The following is a 27,157-nucleotide window of genomic DNA, read 5'->3' as shown; positions in this document are numbered from 1 at the left end:
GTGCATTAACTCCCATATGTAAAATATGTCTGCAAGCAGTGAGGGGTGGAGATCTGAGCATTCAAAGGCATGGTACCAAATGATATTTGCTACCCACATATATGCCTTCTTCTTAGGAATTGGGAAAAGCAAGGGGTTATTTGAACCTGTGGAGTGTCCTTACTCAGTTTTCTGGCTAAGACTATGTTGTAAACTGTGGTATCTGCTATTTCCAGATGCAGTATAAAGCAGGATTAGGGTAGATTTGTGTTGGAATATCTGTGAAATAATGTCCGGATGCTAAAGTATTTATGTAAAACATACAGCTTTGATAATTAACCCTAAGACCTTTTTATAGAATAAGCCAAAAAAAGTGTTAATTGTTTTATTTCTGCCAACTTCCAAAAACAAACAAAAAGATCCTTTCTGGCCAGGTGCTATCGTTGCCAAATATACGTCTCAGTTAAACATTGCTGTGTTTACATTTCTAGATAATAAAATTCTTTGGTTTATGGACTGCCAGAAGAGAGAAAGCTGAGATTAAAGTCTCAGATTTGATTGGGTTTGTTGTAAATTAAAGGTAATAATGAAACAATAGCTATTTCATAAATGCTCAGTTATTAGTGTGTTTTAGAGAGGATGGTGCTTTTGTCAGCCTTACTGTCTTCTCTTTTCTTGATAATGTGTCAGGGTACATGGTTGCTATTAAATCTTCTCACTAGTTTGATGGAGAGTAAAGATTAGTAGTTCTGTTGTTAAGGAGCATGTTCAGCAATGACAGTGACACAAAGTATGTCAGCCTGCTTTGATTTCCACCTTCTGGAGATTTCAGAAAGTCTACAAAGAACAGTATAGCCAGGCAATAAAACCAGTGTGCATGGGCTGTGTTTGTAATGAATTCTTACCAGACGGTCACCTCAATGTCTGGAACACTGATGTTTGTTCACAGTAGAGTGAGACATTAATAGTCTTTTTTTATTTTTTATTTTTTTAAATCTTTCCACCTCGTTTTTGATAAAGTTGGCTGTAACACCTTTTGAGAGAACATTTAGTGAGTTATTTAGGATATTCATGTTGCCTTCGTTAACCCAGTATCCAATAATTTCAACATCTGCATGCAGCATTTCACAATGTAAACAGAGTGCTATTACCCCAGCATACAGAAGAGAAACTCCAGGACAGAGTGGCAAAAGCTACTGGCTCAGGGTTTTAGGAGGCCCTAGAAGGACTGCTTGAATCCCGTCTCTGTCATTGACCCACCCTTTCCGGGGCTCAGACTGCTGTGATGGATGCAGGCCTCCCAATCCCCTGGTAGCAGGGTGCCCACGTGTCCCATCCACTGGCACGGCCTGTGTTTGAGAGCTCCTTGGCCCGCTGGGTGAAGCCAGGCCGGTGACGGCTGTGAGGAGCAGTGACAGCCAGGCCTCACACACACTGACCTGTGGGGCTGCTCCGCAGAGCAAGGTGCACCCGGCGTTCCTCCTGTAAGGGGGGCTATCGCACACCCCTGTCTGGAGCCATCTTGCACCTGCCAAAGCATGGTGCAGACTTTGTAGAGCTGCATCGTCAGACCTTTGGAAAATCAGACTATCTTAGAGCCTTCTTAGCAGAGTAACAGATGGGTTGTGCTTGTAATCGGGTAGCCGCATATGGTAGGCATATCAGACAGTGAAAGGACATAAAGCTCCATAAAATGCTGCTTCTTGATACTGTTTTTCTCCCATTTCTGGCAGTAAACTTTTGAAACTTCACTTGGAGTATTCCTGAGAGCCTCGAGACACACACATCATGTTTTTAGGACTGAATTCAATTACCAGTAAAGACAAGGGAACGTTTCCACTTCCCTCATTGCAGTTGCTTCAGACCCTCAAAGTGAGTGTTGTCTGTTGAAAGTAGAATGGATACTAATTTGGTCACATAAAACCACAGATTGTTTCGGCTTTCCATGAATTTCTCAATGAAAAGAATGATCAAACCCAGTGATTCTGCTCTCAGGCACACTGGGGATATGAAAGAGCTGCTTGTCCAGCAGGCTGTATAGCCGAGCCGGTCTTTTGTTGCCTATGGCACACATACTTGGCTCCTTTTTAGTCTCTTTTTATTTTAATGCTCTACAACAGAGCTGGACAAAGCCAAATTTACTTTTAAAGCACGACTTAATTTTGCAGGATCCATAGCTATATGTCCATGCTCAGTTTTCTTTTGTGCTGCCTTCAGAACAACAGGGCTGTGTGGTGTCTGACACGGGGCTTTTCTCAGTGATTTATTAACTGTGTCAGAATAGCTGTTGTGAATGCTGGGAAGCTCTTGTATATTGTGACAGTTGATATTGATTATGACAGTTTGTAGACCCTAGTGTGTTGTCAGACGGTGGATTGTATTTTGTCTTCTTACTATACATACCATGGGCTGTAGATCATAGTGTTTTCTTCAAAAAAGGACCCATTGTCCAGTATTCTCCTTCCTTGCTGGTATGAGAGCACTTCTGAGGGTATTGTGCAACAAACAGCAAAATAGTTCAGGCACCCTATGGGACAGACAAGCAAATGTCAATTGCTTTAGGAAAAAAAAATGTGATTAGTTTATTCTGCTTCTGTTCTTTCAGTGGAACGAGCTGTGCAGTTGTCAGAAGCGGGTAAACTAGTCTGAGCCTGTCATTTATTAAAATAAAATGCATCCTGCATTAGTTGTTACCCAAAAGTCCACAGAGCATGCCAGTGGAGGAGGTTTGAAATGAGGATTTGGGCTACTGATAATTTGTAAAGATCACATTCAGCGCCTTTGGGACTTCATGGAAGCGGAAATGTTTCTAGAATGAGTCTGAGGAATAGGAGAGGAAGATTTCTGCAAACTTGGGAGGGAGCAAAAGTTGGCACGTGCTCTGCTGGGATGGGCGCCTTGGAAAGGTCACACCAATCAATGACCTCTTCTTACTGTTTGCTTTTAGCTAGGCAGTAGTAAAGTAGCACACAGGAGAGAAGATTTTTCTATTTTGCTTAAAAGCTGCTTCAGTGTGAAAAAAAAAAAAAAACAACCAAAAGCAAATGAGCTGAGCTGAGCTTTTACAGACTTTGATTGGGAGGATGGAGTCAAAAGCCATTTGGTTAATTATGCTGTTATAATTTACTATATTGCTACTATATTACTGGCAATAAAAACCACCAATAATATAACTGTTTTTAAAACGAAGAGCACTTGAGGTACAGCAATGTCTGTGGACAGAAAGGGAGCCGTTCTGATTTTTCTGTTCTTGAAACACCTTTTATAAGAGACCATAATGGATCATAAATATACACTTTCAGATGATAATCTGTGGGAATACGACCCAATAGCAATCTGTGCTATTAGAATTCTGACCTCACAGTGGTTTTACGTTGATTCAAATGCAGTTTCTGTTGTGATTTTATATTAACGCAAAATCAATTTCCATACATACCTTATGGTTTAATTGAAACAAATGCAGTATCATTTGTGAAAGTGTTATTTAAGGGATTCTTTGGGCCAAGTCTGTGTCATTAAGCTTGGACCTGGGAGAGCTGGATTCTATTCTTAACCCCCATGCGGGCCGAATGTTGGCCATTCAAAGCAGTTCATCCCTCATGGCATAATCTCACCCCCATTTTCAGTGATTTATTTACACTCTGAGATCTTTGAGAAGGAACATTTCCTATCAGAACTCAGTCTGGATTTCTCCAGGGATCTCTAGATGCTTTTGTAATACTAGCTGTATTTTCTTAATGAGTTCTTAATATTAGCAAGAGGACAGAATCTAAGGGGTTTGATATTGGTGATGATGCAGTTTCCCATTGCATGCTCACATTGAATTTGGATTAATTCCGCCATTAATAATTATGTTAAGTAATGAAAGAACGCTCAGTATTTTGTACATTTGTAGCATTGCTGTAAGCCTGGGGCTGTACTGAGATTTTACAATGGCAGCTCTCAGGCCAGTGTCATGTAGCAGTGCTATGCATATATTTTTGGGTTTTGTTGCGAAACATCCACAGCAGTGTCAGAAATGCTTTAAAAGAAGGATAAATGGAAGAGTTTATAAATGACTGCTTCTCATTACTGACTTGTTCTAATTTTCATAAAGTTCTTTGGAGAAGGTATGAATTCAGATGTTTAAATGTGGAGGTTTTCTTAGATGACTTTGATCTAAAGCTCTGGTAACAATTCCCCATCTGTGCCTAGTTCTGGCTCCTTAAGCCCAAGGCAGCTCCTGGAGAAGATAATTTTGGTGTTGTCCTGTGAAAAGCGACAGGTCCCACACTGGTTGTAGACTAGCTGTGATTTGTATGTAAGGTCCCGTCGCTGGCTACTGGGAGAGCCCCCCGGCCATCCCAGGGCTCTTGGGCTGTTTGCTCACTAGCTCTTGCTGTTTTTTGCCTGGCACATTCTCTGTATGTGCTGGGCTCTTTGAGAACTTTTGAGTTGCCATCCTTACACAATTTAATTTTGTTTTCCTCAGTAAAGGCAATGGCATTCACTGCAGAAGGTGGATGCATTTCCCTCTCACATCCCGGTGCCCTCACTACCTCACAGGTCTGTTTAACTTCTCGAGGACTGCAGGAGCATCCTTGTCTGTAAACTGAAACCTGGTCCCTGACATCTGTTATATTTCTCTTTTCCCTTCAGACGGCGTCCACAGCGTTACGGCGGTTTGCACCCTGCGTGTCACCATCATCACAGACGACATGCTCACCAACAGCATCACGGTGCGGCTGGAGAACATGTCCCAGGAGAGGTTCCTTTCTCCTCTCCTCTCCCTGTTTGTCGAGGGGGTGGCAACAGTGCTCTCCACTGCCAAGGACGGCATCTTCGTTTTCAACATCCAGAACGACACAGATGTCAGTTCCAATATCCTGAACGTGACGTTCTCGGCTCTGCTCCCTGGTGGCATTCGCAACAAGTTCTTCCCCTCTGAGGACCTGCAGGAGCAGATCTACCTCAACAGGACGCTGCTGACCATGATCTCCACGCAGAGGGTGCTGCCTTTTGATGACAACATCTGCTTGCGTGAGCCCTGTGAGAACTACATGAAGTGCGTCTCCGTCCTCAAGTTTGACAGCTCAGCCCCTTTCATCAGCTCCAATACCGTCCTGTTCCGCCCCATCCACCCCATCAATGGCCTGCGGTGCCGCTGCCCACCTGGCTTCACTGGTGACTACTGTGAGACCGAGATCGACCTGTGCTACTCCAACCCGTGCGGGAGCAATGGGCTGTGCCGCAGCCGAGAAGGGGGCTACACTTGCGAGTGCTACGAGGACTACACTGGTATGTGTTTATCTTATCTTTGACCCGTGATTTATAGGGTAGACCATCAAGCAGGCCAGCTCTGTATCAAGCTGAAATTGCTGACATTCTTAGTCAAAGAGAGAAAAACTCTTGACAGAACCTTCTGGTAGAGGGAAGGCTCATGTCACATGTCACTTTGGGTGAGCCGTGTATCTCCGAGTGCACACGATGATAGGAACCATGCTCTGCTCCAGGCCCGGGCAGGAGGACCAGCGGCTGCTAAAATGATTCTCATTGTGTGAATTTCATAGAATTGTTTGAGTTTGAAAGGACCTTTAAGGGTCATCTAGTCCAACTCCCCTGCAATGAACAGGGGCACCTACAGCTAGATCCGGTTGCTCAGAGCCCTGTCCCTCCTGATTTTCTGTGTTTCCAGAGGTGGGTCATCCACCACCTCTCTGGGCAACCTGTGCCAGTGCCTCACCACCCTTATTGTAAAAAAACTTCTTCCTTATATCCAATCTAAATCTCCCCTCTTTTAATTTGAAACCATTTCCCCTTGTCCTCTCACAATAGACTCTGCTAGAGAGTCCCCTTCTTTCTTATAGCCTCCCTTTAGATTCTGGAATTTCTACTCAGAACACGTTATACAAATGCATATACATAAATACCTGGAAGGAATAAGGCAGGCCACACTCCCTGGTTCATGGCTTCGCATGGCAACTCCTTCCTGCCCCTTCAGTAGTGCCCACCAGGGCATGGAGGGAGTGTGCAGCCTCAGTGAGGTCACTAGGCCCTGGGACAGGCTCAGGTCAAGGGATACCTCATGGTGCCCAGAAACTGCAGCAATACACATTTATGGGAAAAGCTGTGAGTCAGCTCCGGTTTGTAAATACCAGATAAACGCTTCTTCCTGGCTTGTGTCCAGTGGCCTGTCAAGGAATGTATTTTGCCTCATCATGGTCTTGACAGCTAATAAAGATCAAAGTGCTGCTTCTCAAATATTTCTGAGATGTTACGGAAGAATATTAGCTGAATGTTTTCTGATATTTCTGTAAAGTCAGTGGGATTATTTCAGTGTTTGAAATTGCACATGCATGTACACATTCTGCAGTGACATGTTGCCTGGCTGCAGTTGATGCTGATGGCTCAGCAGTGTCTGTTGTGACCCCCACAAATGGAGAGCATGGCAGAGCGGACTGCTCCCAGAACTGCCTCTCACTTCTGAAGTTATAAAAAATTGAAAATATAAATTATTTAAGCCTCCATATAAAAGAATTTACATGATGTGAATGCCTACTGAGCTGGATCCAGCCCTCTAGGTAGAAGGGTTTCCCTTTAGTCTGTATGGCTGTTGGCTCAGGGCTGTTATTAAAAATGCAACGGTGAAAGGAGCCAGCAATCAGTGAGCAGGGACATGGCAGCAGCGTGGGAACTGGGCAGTCCCCAGCACAGGGACCAGAGGAGGTGCTCCCTGATACTGGGTGCCAGGGACAGGCCTTTTGCCTGACTAGTGAAACCTTGAATCCGGTTGTGATGGCAGGGATATCTGGTCTTTGTTGAGGAGGGATTTTCTTAACAGGCTTATTTTGTGTCACGCAGTGAAATACATTGTAAAGTCCTTTTTCTATGCGTGGAGATGATGCATGATATATGAAACACTGGACATCACTAAATAGATTTTATGACTAATTATTACATAAATTTGATACATGAAAATAGTATATTAATAGGAATGGTTAGAAGTAACGAGTTTCATTAAACAAAGATATACATATAAATAGACAATTCAGTCATGAATGAATGTCTTGGAACGTTTTGGAATGACATGCAATCGTGTATCAAATTTTGAGGGTCTTTTCCTGGAAATCTTCAGAATAGAAAGATTAAATATACTTAAAAAGGAAAGAGGAAAATCTTATGTTAATAATTCATGAATGTATTTAAAAATTAATACTGCAGTCATAACAGCCACAGTGCGTATTTAGAAGAGAAACACCATATAATTCATACACAAAAAAAGATTTGAACTTAAACTGTATTTTTAGTGCATGTTTGTTGAGTTAAAAGATAACTGTCCTACTGCCAGGATATTGGAGGGATCAGAAGTTAAGGAGTGAACGCTGCCAACAGCCATGCCATCTTTAGGGTCCAGAGGTAACCATGCTTCAATGAAACACTTCGTTGTTTGAAACAACAATTTGGATTGCATTCACAGGCACGTCAGCCAGGGGAAAATATATCCAGCCATGTTCAAGAGGGCCCTGGAATCCCTTATCCTGTAAATTGATACAAATATTGAATATATCTGTTTTATTGCTGAATGAGCGCAGTAGAAATTTAGTATCTGCTCTGCGGTTGGTTTGTGTTACATGAGTGCCTTTAGGCTCAGTGTTGTATGACAACATTTTTTCCATCAAAGCTGACACACTTACCCACATGTGGTGGTCATTAGTTGGTTATCTCTCATCCCAGCGATGAGAGGTCAAAAATGTTATCAACAAGCAATCTAGTACCAAAAATATTTTACAAAGTACTGGGTCCATTACTGTATCTTATCCCAATCTCCTTTAAGGACGGTTATTTTACCTATAATTTTTATCCCTTCTTTAAATAAATTTGTATCCATTTGTAAGTTCAGATCATGATCTAGTAATCAGAATACTGCATTTTCTGCTTATATATAAATATGTTTGCAACAATACTGATTTGATATCTGTTTAATATTTAAACAACATTCAGGATTCAGGAACAGCAGTGTGCATTGACTCTTGTAATGCAGTGATTGTAAATGGGAATAGCGGTAGAGGGTTTGGCTGATGGCATGGACAGAGTAGTGCAAAGGCTGGGAGACACTGGCATTACAGAAATATTACCATGGGATTAACTCAGAGAAGTAATGTACTGGTATGAGGTACTTACGAATCTTTGGAGTAACTGTAAAGGATGAAATATTAATGGTAACCATCAATGAAATGCAGCCTGCTCTGGAAGCTCTTATGTTTCATTTTCCCAATTAAGAGCTATGCAGAAAAATAATTACAAGAAAATACTAAGATCTGTCATCTCTCTGGTAAGATACACTGCAAGTTGATGATAAATCACTGCACAGTCATAACCCTGTACTGAATCTATCTGACTGGTCACCTGTTAAAAATACAGCATTTATTTCCTGTAGCAGATAATTACGTCCTAATGTAATCAGATGGAATTTCCCCCCATTTCTCCACCCTGCTTTGAAGCCCTCCATTTGTTTTGATGTAATTGTTAGTCATTTACACACGATGAAAGTTCCTCTGTCTTCAGGAGTCTTCTGTTACTTGCACAAAGGTAAACTGAGCTGTCACAAGGTATTTTTGAAACCTGAATACTGGCCAGTTTTTGGTGAGTGGAAATTAGCTTCACTTCCTGTGATGCAAGGAGGTGAGTGGACAAGGACATACATTTCTAGTCATGTTTTTCAGAATAGTGACCCCTTTAAGTTCTGTTATTTGTGTACTGACCCATGCTCAGAAGTGGACAGCATGCACTAACAATGCTGCTATTGATGGCAGGGTGCTATGTGCCTGACTAAAGGGTTAAAGGACGACATTTAAGCTAAACAAACATGTGTAATGAACTCAGACACTGGGGAAAGCCTGTTCAATTTTTCCAGCTACCTTTTGTATATCTCTGAGTTCTGCAGTAGAAGTTGAGATGAATTACAGGTGAGTTCTGCTTAGGCAGAGGCAGCAATGTCTGCACTGCTCAGGGTTGCACCTCCAAGGATGGAGTATGACTGTGATTCACACACATGGCACGGTTGCTACGGCAGCTCCCTAATGAGCTGTACATCCAGTCCCATCTCAGTGCTTCCACATATCATAGGGACATATCCTATCTGTTGGTTGGGACTGCTGCCGTGCTGGCAGCTCCCACAGCAACCTGCACTCCTGCTCAGCAGCAGCCCCCAGCATTCTCCTCTGTTGTCTCGCTCCCAAAAAGTAAAATCAAATTTTCACAGACCAAAAACACTTCAAAGGGAAAAAAAAATCCTGAGATAACGAAGAGATGCAATGTTCCCACAGTTCTCCTTAGCCTCCTTTGCTACCTCTCCTGTAGCATGGAGTAATTTCTAGGGAAAAAAACATTGTAAGAGAATTTCCCATATCCTCGGCATCTCTCCTTGGATTTCACTTCAGAGAGGGGAGAAATCTTAAGTGGTCGTAAATCTTCTAGTAATCAAATACAGCAATTAGGGAACTTTTATACTTTTTTAGTCCTAATTTATTTCTGTGATACCATATTGACATATGAAATCTTGCCATCTAACTTCACCGTTGTGAATTCTCACTGTGTGAGAACGTAATTGTAGCTGTTTTTGCAGAGTGGTACCAGAAGACGCTGTTCATGTTGTTTGGTCAGCTCTTGGTGTTTGGCTCTTTCAAACAACATCTAGCAGTAAAAGTAAATGTGAAACTCTGGTTCTTTGGTATCTTAACTTATATCCATCCTTTAGATAGTAGTTTCACTGCTTGGTCTGATACTAAATTCTCATTTTTCAGGCCAGAGAGATTTATCAGGGAGAATTTCAGCTTTCAAGTACAGAAATCTGGCAGCCAGGGTAGCCGTAATGAGCTTTTTATCTTGAGTGAGAGTGTCTGAAATTCCATTCTCAGTTACGCTTCTGCTGTTCCACTAAAGCCCCGCACCCATAGGTGTGTAACAGCAGAATCTTGTACAGCATATCTTAATATGAGACTTTTAGACATCTTGAACTCTTAGGCCATGATTTTGCCATGGCAAAACTGAACAAAGATTATTACAGGGCTGTGGGGCATTGCCAGCACTTTCAGACAGCTGTGACCTTTGTCTTGAGCACAAAACAGCAAGTAGTGAATTCTGTTCTTCCCAAACACTCTTTTTAAGTGTAGGGACCTTGTCCACAGTATGGGACAGCTTTATGGATCGTCTCTCTGTGATACCTAATCCAAATGTTTAGACAATAAAATGAAGTTACTAAAGTATTTTGCATTGGTGCTAACTAAACAGTGTCCTTAGTTCTGATTTTCAAGGCTGTAATACTGTCTTCCAGGTGTATTTGCATAGTAAACATTTGAAAACAGTGGCAAGTTCTCATTCTTTAAAAATAATATATTAATTCTCAAGAGTTCAAATGCAATTGCAGTTATTAGGCCACTGGGTGATTTCTGCCATTTTCGAAGTTTAAAGACTGTATCTTTCCCCATTTGCAAAAAGTCTGGTGAAATTTTTGTGCTGACTTTGGATGCAGGAAAAGTTGAGGAAGAGAGTTGACTGTCAACCTGCTAAAAACATTCACTGTTTCTTGATGCTTCAGGGCAGAATAGCTGGCTTCCTTTACTTGCAATTTCTGAATAGCAATAGTGTAAGAAAGCCTAGGTCTATAAATTTATCTTGGTTTCTAGCAGTGTTATGCCATCCTCTTGTTTGTAGTGAAACTGCATCTTTATAATTGCAACACTATTTCCCTTTTTATTTCTCTTCATCTGTCACTGCAACTGATGATGAATGAACATGTGCATACATTATCCTTCCTTAGAATTATTACTCTTTAGTTTTGTTCCCTGCACAGCTCTCCCATGACATCTTCAACTTTCTCTGTCTCATCTGCGTGAAATCTGTGTAAGGAAAGCCCTCTTCTGCCTCTGTTGAATAGGCCGACGCCTCAATTGATGTAGACACAGCACCCCTACAGCTGGTAGCAGCTGGATTCAGAATGGCCTCTCTCACCTCCTAGTCCCTGGCCCCTTCCAAACCCCAAGCTCATGGTGCTCAGCCATCTGGCAAGGGCCTTGGAAGTGGTGCAGGGGATGCTCCAGAAGCAGAGCTTAACTTCTCCAAGCATTTTTCAGAGCAGGACTGGTGCAGAAAGCTGGAAAAGCCTATCTTTTCCTCTTACAATCCTTACAACTCATCTATGTCCTGTGAGACATTGCATCTCATAAATCTTACTACAGTGCTTTGAAGTTTCCCCATGTAACCCTTGCATTTGCCCATGCCGAAGAGCTGTGAACCCCAGATGTTGTCTCATGAGCTGACTTAATGTCTAAATATATGAGGAACTTATACAACCTATTCTTTGCAATTAGCCATGGATAATAAGTCTTCCATTGGGTATTACACAGTACATGCTGCATTTGAGGAACACAGCAGTCTATTGTGATAGTTACTTTTCTTTATCTCTTTTTAGTGAGTTGTGCATTTTGCATCATGGTTTCCTGAAAATAGGTATTCGTTTGGGATATTCAGATTAAGACATATCAGCAGGCAGAATTCTTACTGTTGGATATACATGTCAAACAACTATGACTTCAGTTCATTACAAGCCATACCTGTACAAAACTCTTTTCATCTAAGGATTGGTATGGGCTCTGCAAATGCTACCGCTGACAGAGGAAGCCTCTAAGACACCCCTTTGAGAAAGGATGGTACTGTCTCTCCTCACCAAAGGGATGAAACTCAAGCACAGCATCTTCTAGGTTACGTAAAAGCAATAGATGGCAAAATCCAGAGCAGCATAGGCAGCTCCTGGTGCTGATGGCTGGAATCCTGGAGGAGGCCCATGTGAAAGAGATTTCTCTCCTGACACACTCTCACACAGTCACTCGCTGTGTTTAACTCAGAGATTTTTTTGTGTCTCTGCATGTTAGAATGGGTCCTTCCATGTTTCTGCAGTAATGCTGTCAGGGTGTGCAGGGATGGGGCCGTATGGCTGAGCTGCTGAGAGGTGCTCAGTGGGCCTGAGGCCATGGCCTAGGTAATGCATAACTGCTGATAGCTGAAATAGTAAAAACAGATCAAAGTTAAAACTTTATATAATTGAGTCAAAAACTGAAATTTCTTAAACTTCAAAATTTTTTTATTTTTCTGTTTCTATCAATGTTCCTGAGTCATGGGAGATGAACGTTGGAAGGCTGGATCTTATATCAGAGTCACAGGAGTCCCAGAAGAGGTCCCCACTTCTGTCAGTGGATTTTCTCTGACAGATATTTCCTTCAACTAATCTTCCACCTATGCTCACTTGTCAGGATGCAAGAAGCCTTTTCTAATTGGATTACTGCGGTGTATTTGTTGGGAGTTCACAAACTGTGCAAATGGCCTGCAGCCTTTATATTAATCTGCTATGCCTTTTCCTGAAGCCCGGAAAAGAGTTTTATCACCTCACCCTGATGCGTTTAAACTAGCTACTGTTTGGGGCTTGCAGGGTTCCCTGGCTGGGCATAACCTCTCCCTGCCCTTGTCCCAACAGCAGTATGGGTTGGGTTTGGCCCAACTGAGGCTTCTTCTGGAGTCTCACAGCGTCTCCTCCCCACCTGTGGAAATGCTTGCATTTGATCAAAGCTCTTTGCTGTCATTTGGAAACCTAGCCATGGACTTAATGCATTGTTCTTTTTTATGATGGTCTGATGAGGCTCCTGGTCTTAGCAGGCGTTTTCATAGTGGATGCATGAAGGGTGCTTTGTACAAGAAAGCAGCAGATCCCACCGATCCACTCAGCCCTGCCTTTCAGAAGCTGCCTTGGCCATATGTCTCCCATATAGTTGTAAATTTAGCCCTTCCAAACTGCTGGGTTCTAGAAGAACCTGCCGAGCGATTATAGTCTATTGCTTAGGTTTTCTCTTGGATTGTTTTGCTTTTCTTGGAGACTCTAGGGTAGTTGGCCTGACCTTCTCTTCCTTTACCTGCTCCCCCTGTCAGTTACCTACAGCGCTTATCACTGATAATTTTACACTTCCTTTCCCATTGTTGACATTTTCAAGTGTCACATAGCTAAAATTTAGTGTCTGAAGAATGTGGGAAATAATCTGTTTCAGGATGATTCCACGCTCACCATTACATTTTCACCTCTACTTGTTATTAATGCTACTGGTATGTGTTTCATTATAATCTGAGGAAAGGTAGCTTCATAATCACACACTCAAGGTGCTGTGAGTGTGGCAGGCTGCTGACCTGGCTTTGGTGCCTAATTGGCCCTGGCATTGGACCTCTCCTTCCCTGCTCTTGGAAAGAACATGTCACATGAATGTGACTTTATCAGTTCGTTTTTCTCAATAGAAGGGAGATATGGATTGAGTACCTGTGATACCAGTAGCCATTCCAATTAATAACGGACCAGTATAAATTTGGAATTCTTTCTTCTAGCATATATGAAAACTCTCTTTTCTTTAACCTATTCCATAGTGTTTCTTTCTGAATGATCTTGCTCCATCAATTTTCACCACTTCTTGGGCACTTACTTGCTTTTGACTTGCACTCCTGATTTTGTATTGATGGAATTTCTGTTACCACACCTAAACAGGCGTCATAGTTCTCCCAGGCTTTTGAAAACCTTTATAATGCATTTGCTTATCTTCATGTGTATAACTAAAAAAAGGGGAAGGTGGAAAGTAATTACACAAAGTGGAGCTGTTTAATATTGTAATTTTACAGGTACATGTAAAACCCCTGCTTACTGACGAAGCTAAGTTCCCACACACCACTGTAATTGTGAACATACATTTGCTCTGAAGAACATGGATCTGAGAGAAACTTTGCACATTTAGTGAAGTTTAATTAGCTTATTTAAGTAGCAGTGTATTAAACTGTTACAAACTTCTCTGTGACCACAGTTTACAATTGTGCTTATTTATCTAAGTTGAGCTGTGTGTAACCCATATATTTTTTCTCATAGTTTTTTAGTGACAGTTTTTAGGATGAAGTTTTAAAATGTGTATACACCATACAAATGCATCCTAATACAGCAGAGCATACAGTTGCTGAGTGTCAGAATAGCTCATGCTTTAGACTGTCCTTCCAGTGTTTTATTGCCAAGTAAGTTTCTTTATGGGTTCTTTCTCACTGAAAACAAATCAGATAGGGAAAAAGGAGTAGGGAAATGAGGAGGAAAAGAAGCAAACGGCAACAACGAAAAGCTTTGCCTTTATCTGTGGAGAAGATAAAGTCATCATGAGGTAGCTTTTTTTCCAGTGTGCCTCATGGTCCTGGAAACTCCCTCACAATTCTTATAGGAGAGATGAAGGCTAAAAACAGAATTCCAGGAAGGTGGGAATTAAATATTTTAGATCTTCCAAAACAGAAAAAAAAGGAAAATAAACTTCCAAGGAAAGTGTAATAGGCCTCCTTTTGTCCCGGCTAGGAATACAAAACTGGGCAACAAAAGCGAACAAAGAGTAAGATTGAACTGGGAAAACCATTTGTAACTGCAGAGTTAGCCATTTCTCTTTTCATCAGTCAATAAACAACAGGAAGGTGAGCGCAGAGCCAGCAGGAAGGATGGTTGGGCGCAGAGACCAGTGTATCGGGGTGATGTCCTGTTAGGGAGGAAAAAAGTGAAGCTTCTTGTGTGCCAGTTCTTTGTGTTACAATGACTGAAGGTTTCGACAGTTGAGCGCCAGACTGAGGCACTTGGCCTTGAACATCAAGATAATTACAACCCTGCCATACAGTTGTGCGGAGCGTTGTGGGAACCGCAACTTCATTGTTGGTGCAAATGCTCTTTTGTTTGGAGCATCACGGTTCACTGCCCACGTGGCAGTCCTGCTCCTGGGGGGACCCGCACTGCGCCCTGCCCCGCGCCGCCCCACTGCAACTTCCAGGGCAGTCGTTAGCCTCAATTTTCTGTTTGCTTCGGAAAATCGAGGTGAATAAATTTTGCTTTGGACAGTCTCCTAAATTCTGTTTATCTAGACAAGTAAGAGATGCTGTACTGCATTTGTAATATAATATTTGAAAATATATTGTTAGTAGATAGGGCAGCTGACCTTCAAAGGACAGCACACTGATGCGCTTATTGTAGAAATCTTTATTATGAAGACGAGTGTCTTTTACTAACAATTAAACACAATCTAAATGACACAGTAAAGCATATTAACTAACAAGACTGAGTAATCATTGGAAGTGACTTCAGAATGAAACTATTCTATACAAAGGCTGAATTTTAATCGATTAGCTGCTTCAGGAAAAGTTAATTACAAGCTGTGGAAGCAGGTTGCATGCAGTACCAGCTTGTCTAAAGTTTTTTAAAAGTTTCTGGTCTGCAGATTTCAAAATAGATTGATTTCAAGATTTTCAGTGCAAGGTGTCTGACACTGCAGTGTCTTTTTCATTAAGAACAGGTTGACTTCCCTGATTAAGTCACTTTTTGCTTTCGTTTTAGTTTTACTGAGTCATGCAGGAAATATTTTTGAGATTATCTTTCTAACCCTGATCCTTTCAATTTGGCAATAAAGGAGCTTTTTTTCCCCCGAATTCTCCCTTAAATGTATAACTGTTGAGCTTCAGATTGCATTTGCTGGTGTTATATGCTCTGTGAAGGAAAACCTCTGAACACATGATCGGCAGTAATGACAGTTGTATTGTGCTTTGCAGTATAACTTTCTTTTAACCTAATATTTCCTGTATGAAGTGAAAATACAAAGCTCTGAAATGCTTTCCTCCCGAGATGTAATTACAATAATAGATTTACTTTAAGCATGTTTTTCAGCTGCTTTATTAATATTTTATGGTTCCTCCTCAAGCATTCTCACTAATTGGCCATTATGCTTCTTTCCACCAAAGTGTCTGTGGCCACCTAGGGCCATGAGATTGTTTGAGACCTGCCTGTTTTCCCCAACGCCATCATTTTTACTGTAGCATTGGATTACAGAGGAGACATGAGAGTGACATTTTCCCATGAAAATTTCAGTGGAAGACACAAAATGGAAGCTTGCACTAATTGTCCTGTAATGGAGGTGTGTGGAGCTGCTTTCCTGCAGTTTGGGTATTGAGAGTTGCAGCCCTTTGGTGTCCTCCTTTATGGAAAGCAGTTTAGGGAAAAAACAAGCTGAAAGCGTGCAGGAGGTTGGGTTGGGCCTGAAAGCACATCTGGTTTTCCGAGCCCGAGTTCCTGCTGATAAAAGTCATTATTGCGCACACCCCCAGCACAGCCGCCATGCCTTGCTCCCTTTCCTCAGCCAAGTGAATAGCTTAATATATTTTGAAAAGCACTATGGGAGTCTGAAATGGCTTGTGAAATGGTATCTGGGAGCATTTATGGTGCTGCTGGTGGCATTCAGTGCCCAGTAAAAATTGCAGCTTTGCAGAAACAGTCGATTTTGTCATCTGAACAGAGACATGATGAGGTCACGTGTGACCTTTTTCTTTCTTAAGATGGCTGCCCATGGAAGGATGTGAGAACCAGCCACTGCAGCTGGTTCCCATGCTGAAGTGCCTGCAGGTGCACAGGGATGCAAATAAGGACCAGGCTGCAAAACCTGTCCCCAAAGGAAAGTGTCCTGCGGGCCACAGTGACTGCTCCTGCCTTCAGTGCCCTCCATGTGTCTTTCCTCAGCTGGAGACAAACCACATGGCACAGGGAGCAGAGTGGAAGAAAAGGCATCAAGTGTGTGCATGGTAAAGGCAGAGGAAGATTGTTTCTCTGAAAAAAATATGTGGAGTGGGAAATGTTCCTCTGTAAATGAATTACCTATGGTATGCAGAGGTGTGTCTTGTTCTTACACCTCCAGGTTTCTCATTGGTATTCACAGAGAACAGCAGGAAGGGGAGATTTTTAGGAAAGTCTGTTCCAAGAGGTTTATCCCAGGTGAGGCATGATGCAAATTGCAGACACAATGACGTTATCTAATTTATGTTTTATCTTTAACATCTATAGTAATATTTTTCCCCTACTAAATATATCCAGAGATAAAACCTTTAAAAGGCAGTGCTTCGTCACTGTATCTTACCCAAATCAGTGCAATTTGCATTAAGGTTAACTGTATAACATATGTACCTGCCACAGAACTCAACAATAACTGGGAATTTCTGTATGTTTTCTTTTTCTCGTGCATAATTTTGTGTTGTTTGTAGTCCCAGGCAACAAATGTAACCTAAAGAAGTTTCTAAATCTTTAACTTTCAGGTCAAGTGCAGAGGGAGGTAGCACCTTGTGAGAGTCCTGTACATTCAAACAAATGGTTCAGTTTATCTACAGAGCTTAGAGACAGTTGTGAAATCAACAAAGAGTAAACCAGGAAGAAATTATCCATAGGATCCCATAGAGCAAAAATCGCTAGGTAGCTGTGGCAGGCTGAAGGCACATTGGTTTTTTTCTCATTCTCTTCCACCACATCTAAAACAATCCAGAAAAGTGGTTTTCCTCAGAAGCCTGGGATGGGATTAAGTCAGGTTGCTGTTGAAAGACGTGGCAGGGAGAAGCTGGACACCATAGACCCTGCTGCGCTGTGCTTAAGCCGGGTGAGTCTTGCTGGGACCTCATTTGAAGATGGCTCAGTATTAGTTTGCCGTTAGCACCCTGACTCTGCACAACAACCCAGAGGAGCTTTTTTGGACATTTTGACACTAAACTATAAACTGTATAATCCCAGGACTCATTTGTGCTTTGTTTCTGTCAACACTGATGGAAGTTGCTTGGGAGGGCGAGGTCCAATGGCTTTTCAGATTGAGCGTATAGCATCTTAAGAACATGCTCATGATTTCTGGAATACAGACTAATTCATTTCTCCAACAGATGTGCCCCAAATATCACTAATCCTCCTCATCATTGTTTATTTTTTTTTCCAATTATTCCTTCTCATTTAAATGCAAAACCACAAAAACTCCAAATCCCAAATCATCCATCCATGCATCCATCCCTGCAGGGTGTCTTCAGTTTTGCATTGTTTTGTGACTGGGGGATGAAAAGAGGCATATCCTTGCTTAGGCTGGTGCTTTGCATAGGAGAGTGGGCCTGGTTTTGGATTTGAGAGGGGCTGAGCACTTTTTCAGGCCACACACAGCATGTGCAGTGTGTGGCCTGAAAAAGCTCAAGAGACAAGGACCTGAGGTTCTCCTGCTCTTGCTTTTGTAAAACAACAGTGTTTACGTAGCTCTATTGCTACTTAGTGAAGGACTGGCACGTGGGACGGTGTCCTGGCCTTTCCCTTGCCCACTTGACCAGTGGAGTTTCTCATCATGGTCCTCCTCCCATGAGCTCTTAGGGCCACGAGACAGCCAGGGTGCAAATGCTGTCCTCAAGGACCTCAGTGGAGAGAAGAGGTGGGAAGGGCTGAGTAGTCATTGGGGAGAGAGTGAGAACTGGGAGAAGCCTTGGAGCAGCTACTTTCAGTTGTGTGTTTCAAGCTGGAATTTGACCACCAGGAGCTCTCATGTGCCTTGGAGCCAGCAGATGCTTCCTGTAGCTCCAGAGACAAATAAAATAAAAAGCCTCCTATGTTCAGTATTTTTGATCATCTCATGATTAAAGATCTCATGACCTATAACCCAGTCCTGTGATATTTGGAAATCTGATATATTGGGAATTTTTGTGGGGAGCAGAGTGTTGGTGAAGGAGAACTCTAATGTGTAGCTGGGAGAGCGCTGATAGCTCTGCACCATCCCTTCCCACCCGCTCAGAGCTTAGGGTTTATGTCCACAAGAGAAATTAAACCACATCCAGTGATTTTGAGTATGTCTTTATAGGATTGTTTTCTGTCTATCACCGTGGAGAGCTGCTGGCAAGCTATATATATATATATACAGTTTGTGAGATTACTGTTTTTGTTGTTATTTTGTTTAGTGCTTTAAATTCACATTACTCTCTTGCAAATTCATCTTGTTACATCTGGAACAGTTAGCAACTTCCAACGTAAATTAAGGACAGATGTCATTATAGTCAGTGGGATTTAGTCCTAAACAGTGTGTATAGGTACACACACGTGTATACGTGGTGTGTGGTTGTGTAGGTTTATGCATGTCTTATTTGCTTTGCCCTGTTTCTCATGATCTTTTATAGTGCAGAAAACAGCCAAGGGGGCAGAAAGCAGGGAGGGAGAGGAAGGCCCCAACTTGGACGTTAAGCTGATGTTTCTCCCTGTAAGAAGGTTGGGGCTGATTTTAGTTTTCCTAGGTCACTCCCAACTCTGAAAACCGAAATTAATATGAAAAAGAAAACACCAAAGTGTGTTTCCTAATGTGAACATTAGTACCTTTATAATGGAGGAGCCTCCCAAAGCAAGGAACGTCAGTGTCATTATTAAGTCTAATGACTGCTCCTGCCATTGAAGTGGCAGCAGGGCTTTGGTCATTGATCTATAAGGGAGCCCAAATTTACCCCTGCTCTTGAAATAGCGCTTCCATGTTGCTAATGTAAAATGGTCCATGAATGTAGTCATCCCCTTGTGAATCATTGTCACCAGTACACAGGTGGCTTCTAACTTCTGTTTGATCCACCTGCTTCATTCAGAATGGCTTGGTTACTTTGGGTAAGAGCTGTCTAACTTCTCCCATCAAACTAGCAGTGTTTGTCTAGGTTTGTTTGTTTGTGCAGTGTTTCATTTATAAATGAAACATGTACTGGCAGTTAAGTCTGATTTCTCCCATTTGATTCTGGATATTTACTCATCGCCACAAAGTCACTGAAGTCATTAATTTCCCTTTATGGACAAGATCTCATATTTATTTTTATTACTTGACTTGTGCCTACATTCCAGGCATGCCAGGAATCGATTTTCCTGCAGTATGTGCCTGCACAGTTAGTGGAGGGAGGGAGGTATCTGCGGAAGGTGTTGATCCACTTCACCAAAGTCAAGCGTAAGCCACTGCACCCACTCATGAGCTGTATGAATTTACTTAAAGCAGTATTTCCGTAGCAGTTAAACCTTTTATAAGACCATTCTTTCATTCTTATTCCTGGGTCTATATTCCTGCTTCCTTCCCTTGTGCCTGCTGTGCTATTCATCCTACCATCCGCCCCACTAGGAGAGACCAAATCAGAAGACCACTAACCCTGCTACAATAGCAAAATGAATGTGATTTTGCCGTGTTAGCCCTGCAGATCAGCCTACTGCAGGATTACATGAATGCCAGTGCAAGGGAGGAGGAGAAGCACACTATGAGTTTGGGGAAAGAGGATGATGGTGACTCAAACTCAGCCTAAAAATGGTGAAACTGTCCCCAAAGTGGGGGGGCATTGAATCCCACTCTGTTATCTCATCCCAGTAGAGATTTCCAGGCTGGCTCTACAACTTATTTGTATGGGCAATATGGCTATAAATGGGAGTCCTGCAGAACAGGACAAAGAAGAGAAATACTGGGTGGAAGCTGCATCTGTTCTTAGTAGGTGACAGGGGAGGCCAAGGACCTGCCTTCTGCCACTCCACTGTGTCCCTCTCTCCTCTAGGAGTCCCCATCCCCTGGCATCTCCACCATCCAGTGCATTGACTGCAAAAGACATTTTAAAACCAGGTTTCAAACAGATATTTGAGACAACTGTTCTTTTTGTTTTTTTAATTTTTTTTTCAACGTTACTGTTACTTACTGTATTCATTCATTTAGTGCTGATTGTCATTTAAGGATAGTAACATTTTAGTTACTAAGAGGAAGAAGAGGATTGGTTTTCCCATAATGTGTAAGATATCTAAACATTTTTTAATGGTAGCTTGTTCTTTATTAGGGCAGTTGGTCAGCAGGGATTCCTCAAATAATTCGGTTGCTGTGTTTCTTGTTGTCATTTTAGACTGACAGCTTAAGTCAGTTTTCCATTCTGGTGAAGCAACTGGAAGCATGGAGAACAAGATTAATATGCATCTGGAGCAAATGGCAGGAGGGAGGAAAGGAGAGAAGAATCAATTCAAGTCAAACAATTGCAGACAGTGAGTGAAAAATTAATGTGTCTAGGGAAACTGGAGAAAAAGAAGCAAGAGCAACAGAGCAAGTCTATTATAGATATAATAGTATTTCTGTTGAAGACAATCAGAGATTTGTACCAAGTTTTGAGTACTACTCCTTAAACAGGAATATTGTAGCAACGCGTTGCAGTAAAATTAAGTGTAGAATAGCTGTATTTGTTGCAATGCCATCATATTGTTTCCAGCAAGTTTTCCAATATTATGCGTAGTCTGCCATTTTAAGGCCAAGCAAGTCACCAACAAAACCACGGGTGAATTTCTGCAAAGACAGTCTCATTGATGCGAGCCAGTGTGCTTTTGGGTGCATAATGTTCAGCTCACAACATATTTTCATTCATGAGATTTTTTTTTGTTTTTAAAATGTCTTTTATTTTTTTTAACTTTTTATCACTATTTATTGCTCATTCATTAAGGTCTTCCCTTACTTTATTTGGAACATGTCAGACGAGGACTGAATGAAACCATTTTCTAGCCAATCTTTTCCTTGTATGTTCCTGTTACATTATGACTGATACTGTGCCGTCCTCACTCACATAACATTTGTATGAGAAATCTTATGATTAACATCTTTGTAAAGCTAATCCTGAAGGTGAAGAAGGGATATATGAAAGACAGTATGGCTTACAGCAGGAAGCTGTGTCAAAAGCACAGCTATCGCGTTGTGATCTCAAGGGCTTTATAGCTGGGAAACACTACATAAAGGACCATGTAAAAGCCACAGGACTTGTAGCTTTAATAGTCATCAATATTAATGGGGAGAGTATAAGATCGGCTGCTATCCTGTAACAGTAAACCGCTTTCTGGCTTGGTCCAGCAGTTTTTCAAAGCCTGAGAAGCTGCACAGCAAATAACAGGCATGCACAGCCCGTGTTACCTGACAGCACATGCTTGGGGTTTAGCAGCTGCGGGAGCTAAGCTTGACATTTCCTGCTTGGGTATCACTGAGTTGTGATGTATAAGTAGTTTTTTAAAGTTCGTCAACATAAAAAAAGAGGAATTATGTTAGCAGAAGAAACAATGTGAAGAGCAGAGAGCAGACTGGGATGCTGGGTGAGCCAACTCCAGCCTCACAGCCCATCCTCAGGCTGCTTGAAGTGGCCATCTAGGCAGGGCCTTTATCACCCGGACCCTCCCCAGCCCCTTGCTGGCAGCCACTCTCCCTCCTCTCCATGCTGTGTTTCCCACTGCTCTGCTCAACGGCTTGTGCAGGCTTCACTTCAGATTTTGAGTGCTTTTTAGGCCTCAGCTTCCCACAGCACAGTGCTGTGGGATGGAGCTGTGGCCACCCTGGGCAGGGACAAGCTGAAGAGCTGCACAATGGGGTGTTGGGTTCCAGGTGGATTGAATGCTCCTGAGCTTGGAAGGCTTCTTCAGATGACTGCTTAATGATACCACGAACGGCATGTTTCTAAATAAATGCAAGCATTGGTTTTCTGTTTGGAAAAATGGTAAATAAGGATTTACCGAGTTTCTTAGTAGACCCTTGTGCCTGAAGCATAGTGGTGTATGTCTTGGAGTTACCACAGAGATTTCAGGAATACTGTTTTAGTATATTTCAGTAAATATACATAAAATATGAAAATTCACCATCAAAGAATATCCTTCCAATTCAGTTCTCATTTACATTACAGAGCAATGAGAATTCAGAATAATTTTAATAATTGGAACATCAGTGATACTAAGTTGAATGAATATAGGACAAAGGATTACATTTAAAGTTGAGCTGCTCTTTTTTTTTAAATGCTTCTTTAAGCATCATAATAAAAAGTAATAATAAACATAATTCAATAGAACTTTTGTGTAAGTTTCCTTTTCTCTTAAATAGTTTTACTGTCTGAGTAGGTATCTAAACAAGTGGCCTATCAGTTCTTACATCGTAGAGTTAATGCAGAGCTATCAGTGACTTCCAGCTTAGACCTTTGTCTTATGGCTCTGTATTGCCGTGGCATTTCCAGAGCACACTACAGCGAGAGGAATTTCTCCTTTTTGCTTGTGTCTTGTCTTTTTCTTCTTGTGTGTTCAAGTCTACATGTTATTTGCTTTTGCCAAATATGTCATTCTGTTTTCAGAAAGCCTTGAAGATTAGAATCCTTTCTGAGTTGGAGAGTTAATTCAGAAAATATCCTACTGCTTTTCTTAAAGGGAAAGGTCTGTGTTTCGTTGTTATATAGGGATTGTGGTTTTCCGGTTTTTAGCGGGTTTTGGTACGCAAGATTTTTGCAGTTCTTGGATCAAGGAGCGGTTGGGTCTGTTTTATGCCGTGGATCATCAAGAAGTGGTTTCTATAGTGTCTTCAAAGTGCATGTGATGTGTGTGTGGTTTTTTGGCATATTTGGTGCAGTGAGGGAAGTTTCTATCTTGGGTGTTTATATATACAGTTTCTTGCAGAAGAAGCAAATTACAGAGCATTTAAATCTATCTGAATTCTTCATTAGAGTTTTAAGGAAGGTGTTTTCTTATAATCTTGCCTAACCTGAAACTCTCAGTTAATAAATGGAAACAGGGAGATATTTATCAAGTGGCTTTCACAGCTTTTCATCTTAGTGTTAAAATGAGAGTACAAGAACATCAGTCCTGAATCTGAAAAGCTCTAAGCACAGGCTTGAAGTTGAACCCTTGGCTATAAAGTTTATTACTTCAGAAGTTTGGGCTTGCACACCCTCTGGGATGCTGGGAAAGATTTATTTTTTAATTTAATGGTGAGCCTTACAATTCTAGCGATATTTGTTCAGGTCCCCTGTGCCTTGTATTGTGTCCTCTTTGCACACTCTGGAAAACCCCATATGCTGTTTGCAAGGAGATGCCCAGCAACGCACTGGTGGGGAGGCGGCTGTCTGGTGGCTGTCACGGGAGCAGGGACAAGGAGAAGAGGTCAGTCCTCCTGAGCTGAACTTGCCTGGACAGCACATATTTACCTCTCTGAATGATCCCAGCCCTGTTTTGCTTGCTCCTGCATTTGGCCAGTGATCGTTGTACCGACATGAAGGGCACGTGATGATGAAGTGCGAGGAAGAACACAGTGAAGCTGGACCTCCCGCATGCAAACCAGCTGCAGAGCACTGTGGCTTGCAGCCTGGCACAGAGCAGAGGTGCAGCCCTGGGGCTGGCTTGAGGCAGTGCCCTGGGAGCAGCTCCTGCCCAGCTCGGTGTGGCTGGCGCTGGCATGGGAACCTGGGGAGCAGCTGCTGCAGCACAGCTTTCCATTTGAATTTGCCTTCGTTTTGTGGGTCACTGCCCACAGTTCTTGCTGCTTTTACTCTCCTCTTGGAATGCGTTTGCATGATTTTAGCTGTATTTGATTTACTGTAATTGTATAATCTTGTAGCAAGTCATCATGCAAATATCAAACTGATGGAAATGTGTTCCTTCAGCTGGCTGTCATGCGTTTAGTTGTCAGACAGTTTTACTGAGTAAAATTCAAGCATATACTCTATCTCCAATTTCTGTGGACAGCTTTACGGGCAGGATCTGAGCACACATTAAAACATCACACGGTTACCCTAGGAAGACTCATGCCAAAAGTAAGTGTTAACCAATTAACTCATGTAGAGGGCCAGCTTTCTGTGCAGTGACTAATTGAGCAACTGCCCAGCCACATCAGGCTTCTTAAAGCAGATGCCCTCTGTGTGTTTTGAACCACAAATTGTAAATTGTTTTTTTAAACTATGATCCCCTTTCAGATTTTCAGCAAATGTAGGAAAGATTATGGTGTAGAATCAGCAAGACGCCTGATTCTTCAGTACTTACATTCAACATATCCTCATATAGACTTCGGAATAGAATACAGATGAAGCATTTGACTGGAAAACAGCTTCAGCAAGCACGTGCAATCCTTAGCTTCTACATACAGTTACTGTACTCATTTCTGAAAGGTTCAGAAAATGATTGTCACAGGCAGGATGCACTGGAAATATGGAAGCAATCCATATGTCATCAGCATCCTGCTCATTCTTTCTATAAATGCTTTGCAAGTGTTGTCACGGGCTCTGCCGCACCCTGCCACTGACACAGGCTGCAAAGCCGAATTCCAGTTGAGCTGAAGTGCAAACACTTATCTGTTTACACAATTTCCAACCCACAGCGAAACGCTGGAACAAATTACACATATTCTGGTTGACAGGGAGCATGCAAGATTTTAAATGGTGGTACTACCTCCCCCCTTACAGATCTATCTATCACAGCTTTGTATTTATCACTAGTTGTGAAAGCTACCGAGGAATTTGAAAACCGAGGCCAATATTGCCAAATATTTGAAAAAGGATTAGACTCTGAACCACCCTAAGAGTTCAGACTGAAGGACAATGCAGCATCCTTACTCCTGTGCAGTTGCAGATTTGTACATCGTTTGCTGATGGAGTCAAGTGGGAAGGTTGGAAAGCAGTGAAGTCTTTGCAGAAGCACAGGGTTCATGGTGCCTTCTGCAGCTTGGGTGAGATGTTGCCTTCCCTTATGTCTCCTTCTGCCCTTCCAGGAGAGTACTGCGAGGTGAACGCCCGCTCCGGCCGCTGTGCCCCAGGTGTGTGTAAGAATGGAGGGACCTGCATCAATCTGCTGATTGGGGGATTCAAGTGCGAGTGCCCACCAGGCGAATATGAGCGGCCCTACTGTGAGATGACCACCAGGAGCTTCCCCCCACAGTCTTTCATCACCTTCAAGGGCCTGCGGCAGCGCTTCCACTTCACCGTCTCCCTCATGTAAGTCCCGGACCTCCCTGTTTTGTCCCTATCCCAATGGCTCCTAGCATGGCATGTGTCTGGTGGCTTCTCCACTCGAGGCTGGGCTGTATTTATTAAATATTGTAACCAGACGAATTATCTATGCGTAGAGATCACTGTGGGAGATTTCAGGCTCTGACTCTTTAAAGTAGGACAAAATCATGTTGTTTGAAAGCATTTAATTTCTGTCTTGTGGAGGATGCTGTTGAGGTTCTATCCATTTCTCTTTTACTACAGACTTTTACTAAAAACTTCTTTACAGAGAACTTCGTATTTTTAACAAGCAGTTTATTTACATTCTCCGCTTTGGAGATTAGTATTTGGATATATGTTGTCTTTTCTTGGTGAAGTGCTGCACACAGCTGAGAGGGCTCATCCCAACCCTCAGGGGCCTGTTGGGGACCACCAGTACGACAGCATCTGGAGAGAGGACAGCTCAGGGGGATCACAGAGCAGCATGCCCCACCAAGGGTCTGCTTGGTTTCCTTCTTTTGCTGTAGAGCTCTTGTAGGCCAAGTTTTGCTCTGTGGGGAGATGGTGTTGGGGAGAAAGGCCTCCAGGGCTTTTCCAGGCAGCGGGGTGATGCCGAACCACAAACTGTCCACATCTCAGCAGCCCTTGGCCAGTGAGGCATGAGTGTGGCTGGTGGGTCAGTCAGGCCATGGCTGAGCAAAGGCTGGTGCTCCTCAGGTTTCTGCTCTCTTCTGGTTCCCAGCCTCATGCCTGGAACAACCCCGACTGTCACAGCTTCTCACCTTGCTCCTCCTGGCCTTCATGACCAGCTCTGCTTCTCGTCCCATCCTGGCTACCAGGCATGGCTGGCCACATCTGTGATCCATCTGCCCTGACAGACCCATGTTGGACAGACTTCACCTGGGCTGTCTGTCACTTCTCTGATGGGGGCAACTGAGGAGCTCTGGGGTGAGGAGAGTCATGGTGGCAGCCACGCCATATGCAGCAGAGCTCTCCTCCACTGATACAAGACATCCTAGGGTAAAAAAAAGAACTCTTCTGGAGAAGACTTCTTTGCTTAGGCCATGGCATAGAGTTTTATCTGCCATGCAGTGAGAGCTCCAGATGGAAATTCATGTTTCCTCTGGAGAGGGTGCAAGGTTTGCAGCTCTCCCACGGTCAGGGTTGACCTTTGGTTGTTCCTCATGGTTGACTTTGAGTAAATAACACAAAGTGTGTCAGCCCCGACCCTGAAGGGCAAGGTCAGAAGTTTGCTGGTCTGTAAAACAACAGGTGCAACAACAGAAGCATTTTGTGTGTCTGTCTAGAGAAGATGCTCAGGACTGAGAAAATCAGGCACGTGTCCCATGTCATGCCCAGCAGATGCTTGGTGTTTTGCTTTTGCTTCTGGCTGGGGATAGGCAAGTTCTAGTCCAGAATTTTATGGAATCTTGAAATTACAGTTAAATCAGGATGTGTGGACACAGTTTGCATGCAAGCAATGGCAGGGAAGAGTTGTGCCTGAGAAGACTGGTTTAGAGCATCAGTTCTAAGCGCACAGAAAAGCTGAGAAGCAAAAGACTCTGTT

The 27,157-nt window shown here is 42.6% G+C and overlaps 1 protein-coding gene across 1 annotated transcript in view; it reads left to right on the top strand.

Annotated features, from left to right (window-relative positions):
- Positions 1–27,157, top strand: part of CELSR1 (cadherin EGF LAG seven-pass G-type receptor 1) — a 157,758-nt gene that overhangs the window by 61,667 nt on the left and 68,934 nt on the right. Inside the window, exons 2-3 of the mRNA XM_021384652.1 lie at positions 4,618–5,256; positions 25,374–25,596. Of these exons, the coding sequence (XP_021240327.1) occupies positions 4,618–5,256; positions 25,374–25,596 (862 nt within the window). The remainder of the gene's footprint in view (positions 1–4,617; positions 5,257–25,373; positions 25,597–27,157) is intronic.

This window comes from Numida meleagris, chromosome 1 (genome assembly GCF_002078875.1).
Source record: "Numida meleagris isolate 19003 breed g44 Domestic line chromosome 1, NumMel1.0, whole genome shotgun sequence".
Lineage (NCBI taxonomy): Eukaryota > Metazoa > Chordata > Aves > Galliformes > Numididae > Numida > Numida meleagris.
The sequence above is the reverse complement of the archived record's forward strand: the minus strand, read 5'-3'. Positions and strand labels throughout refer to the sequence as shown.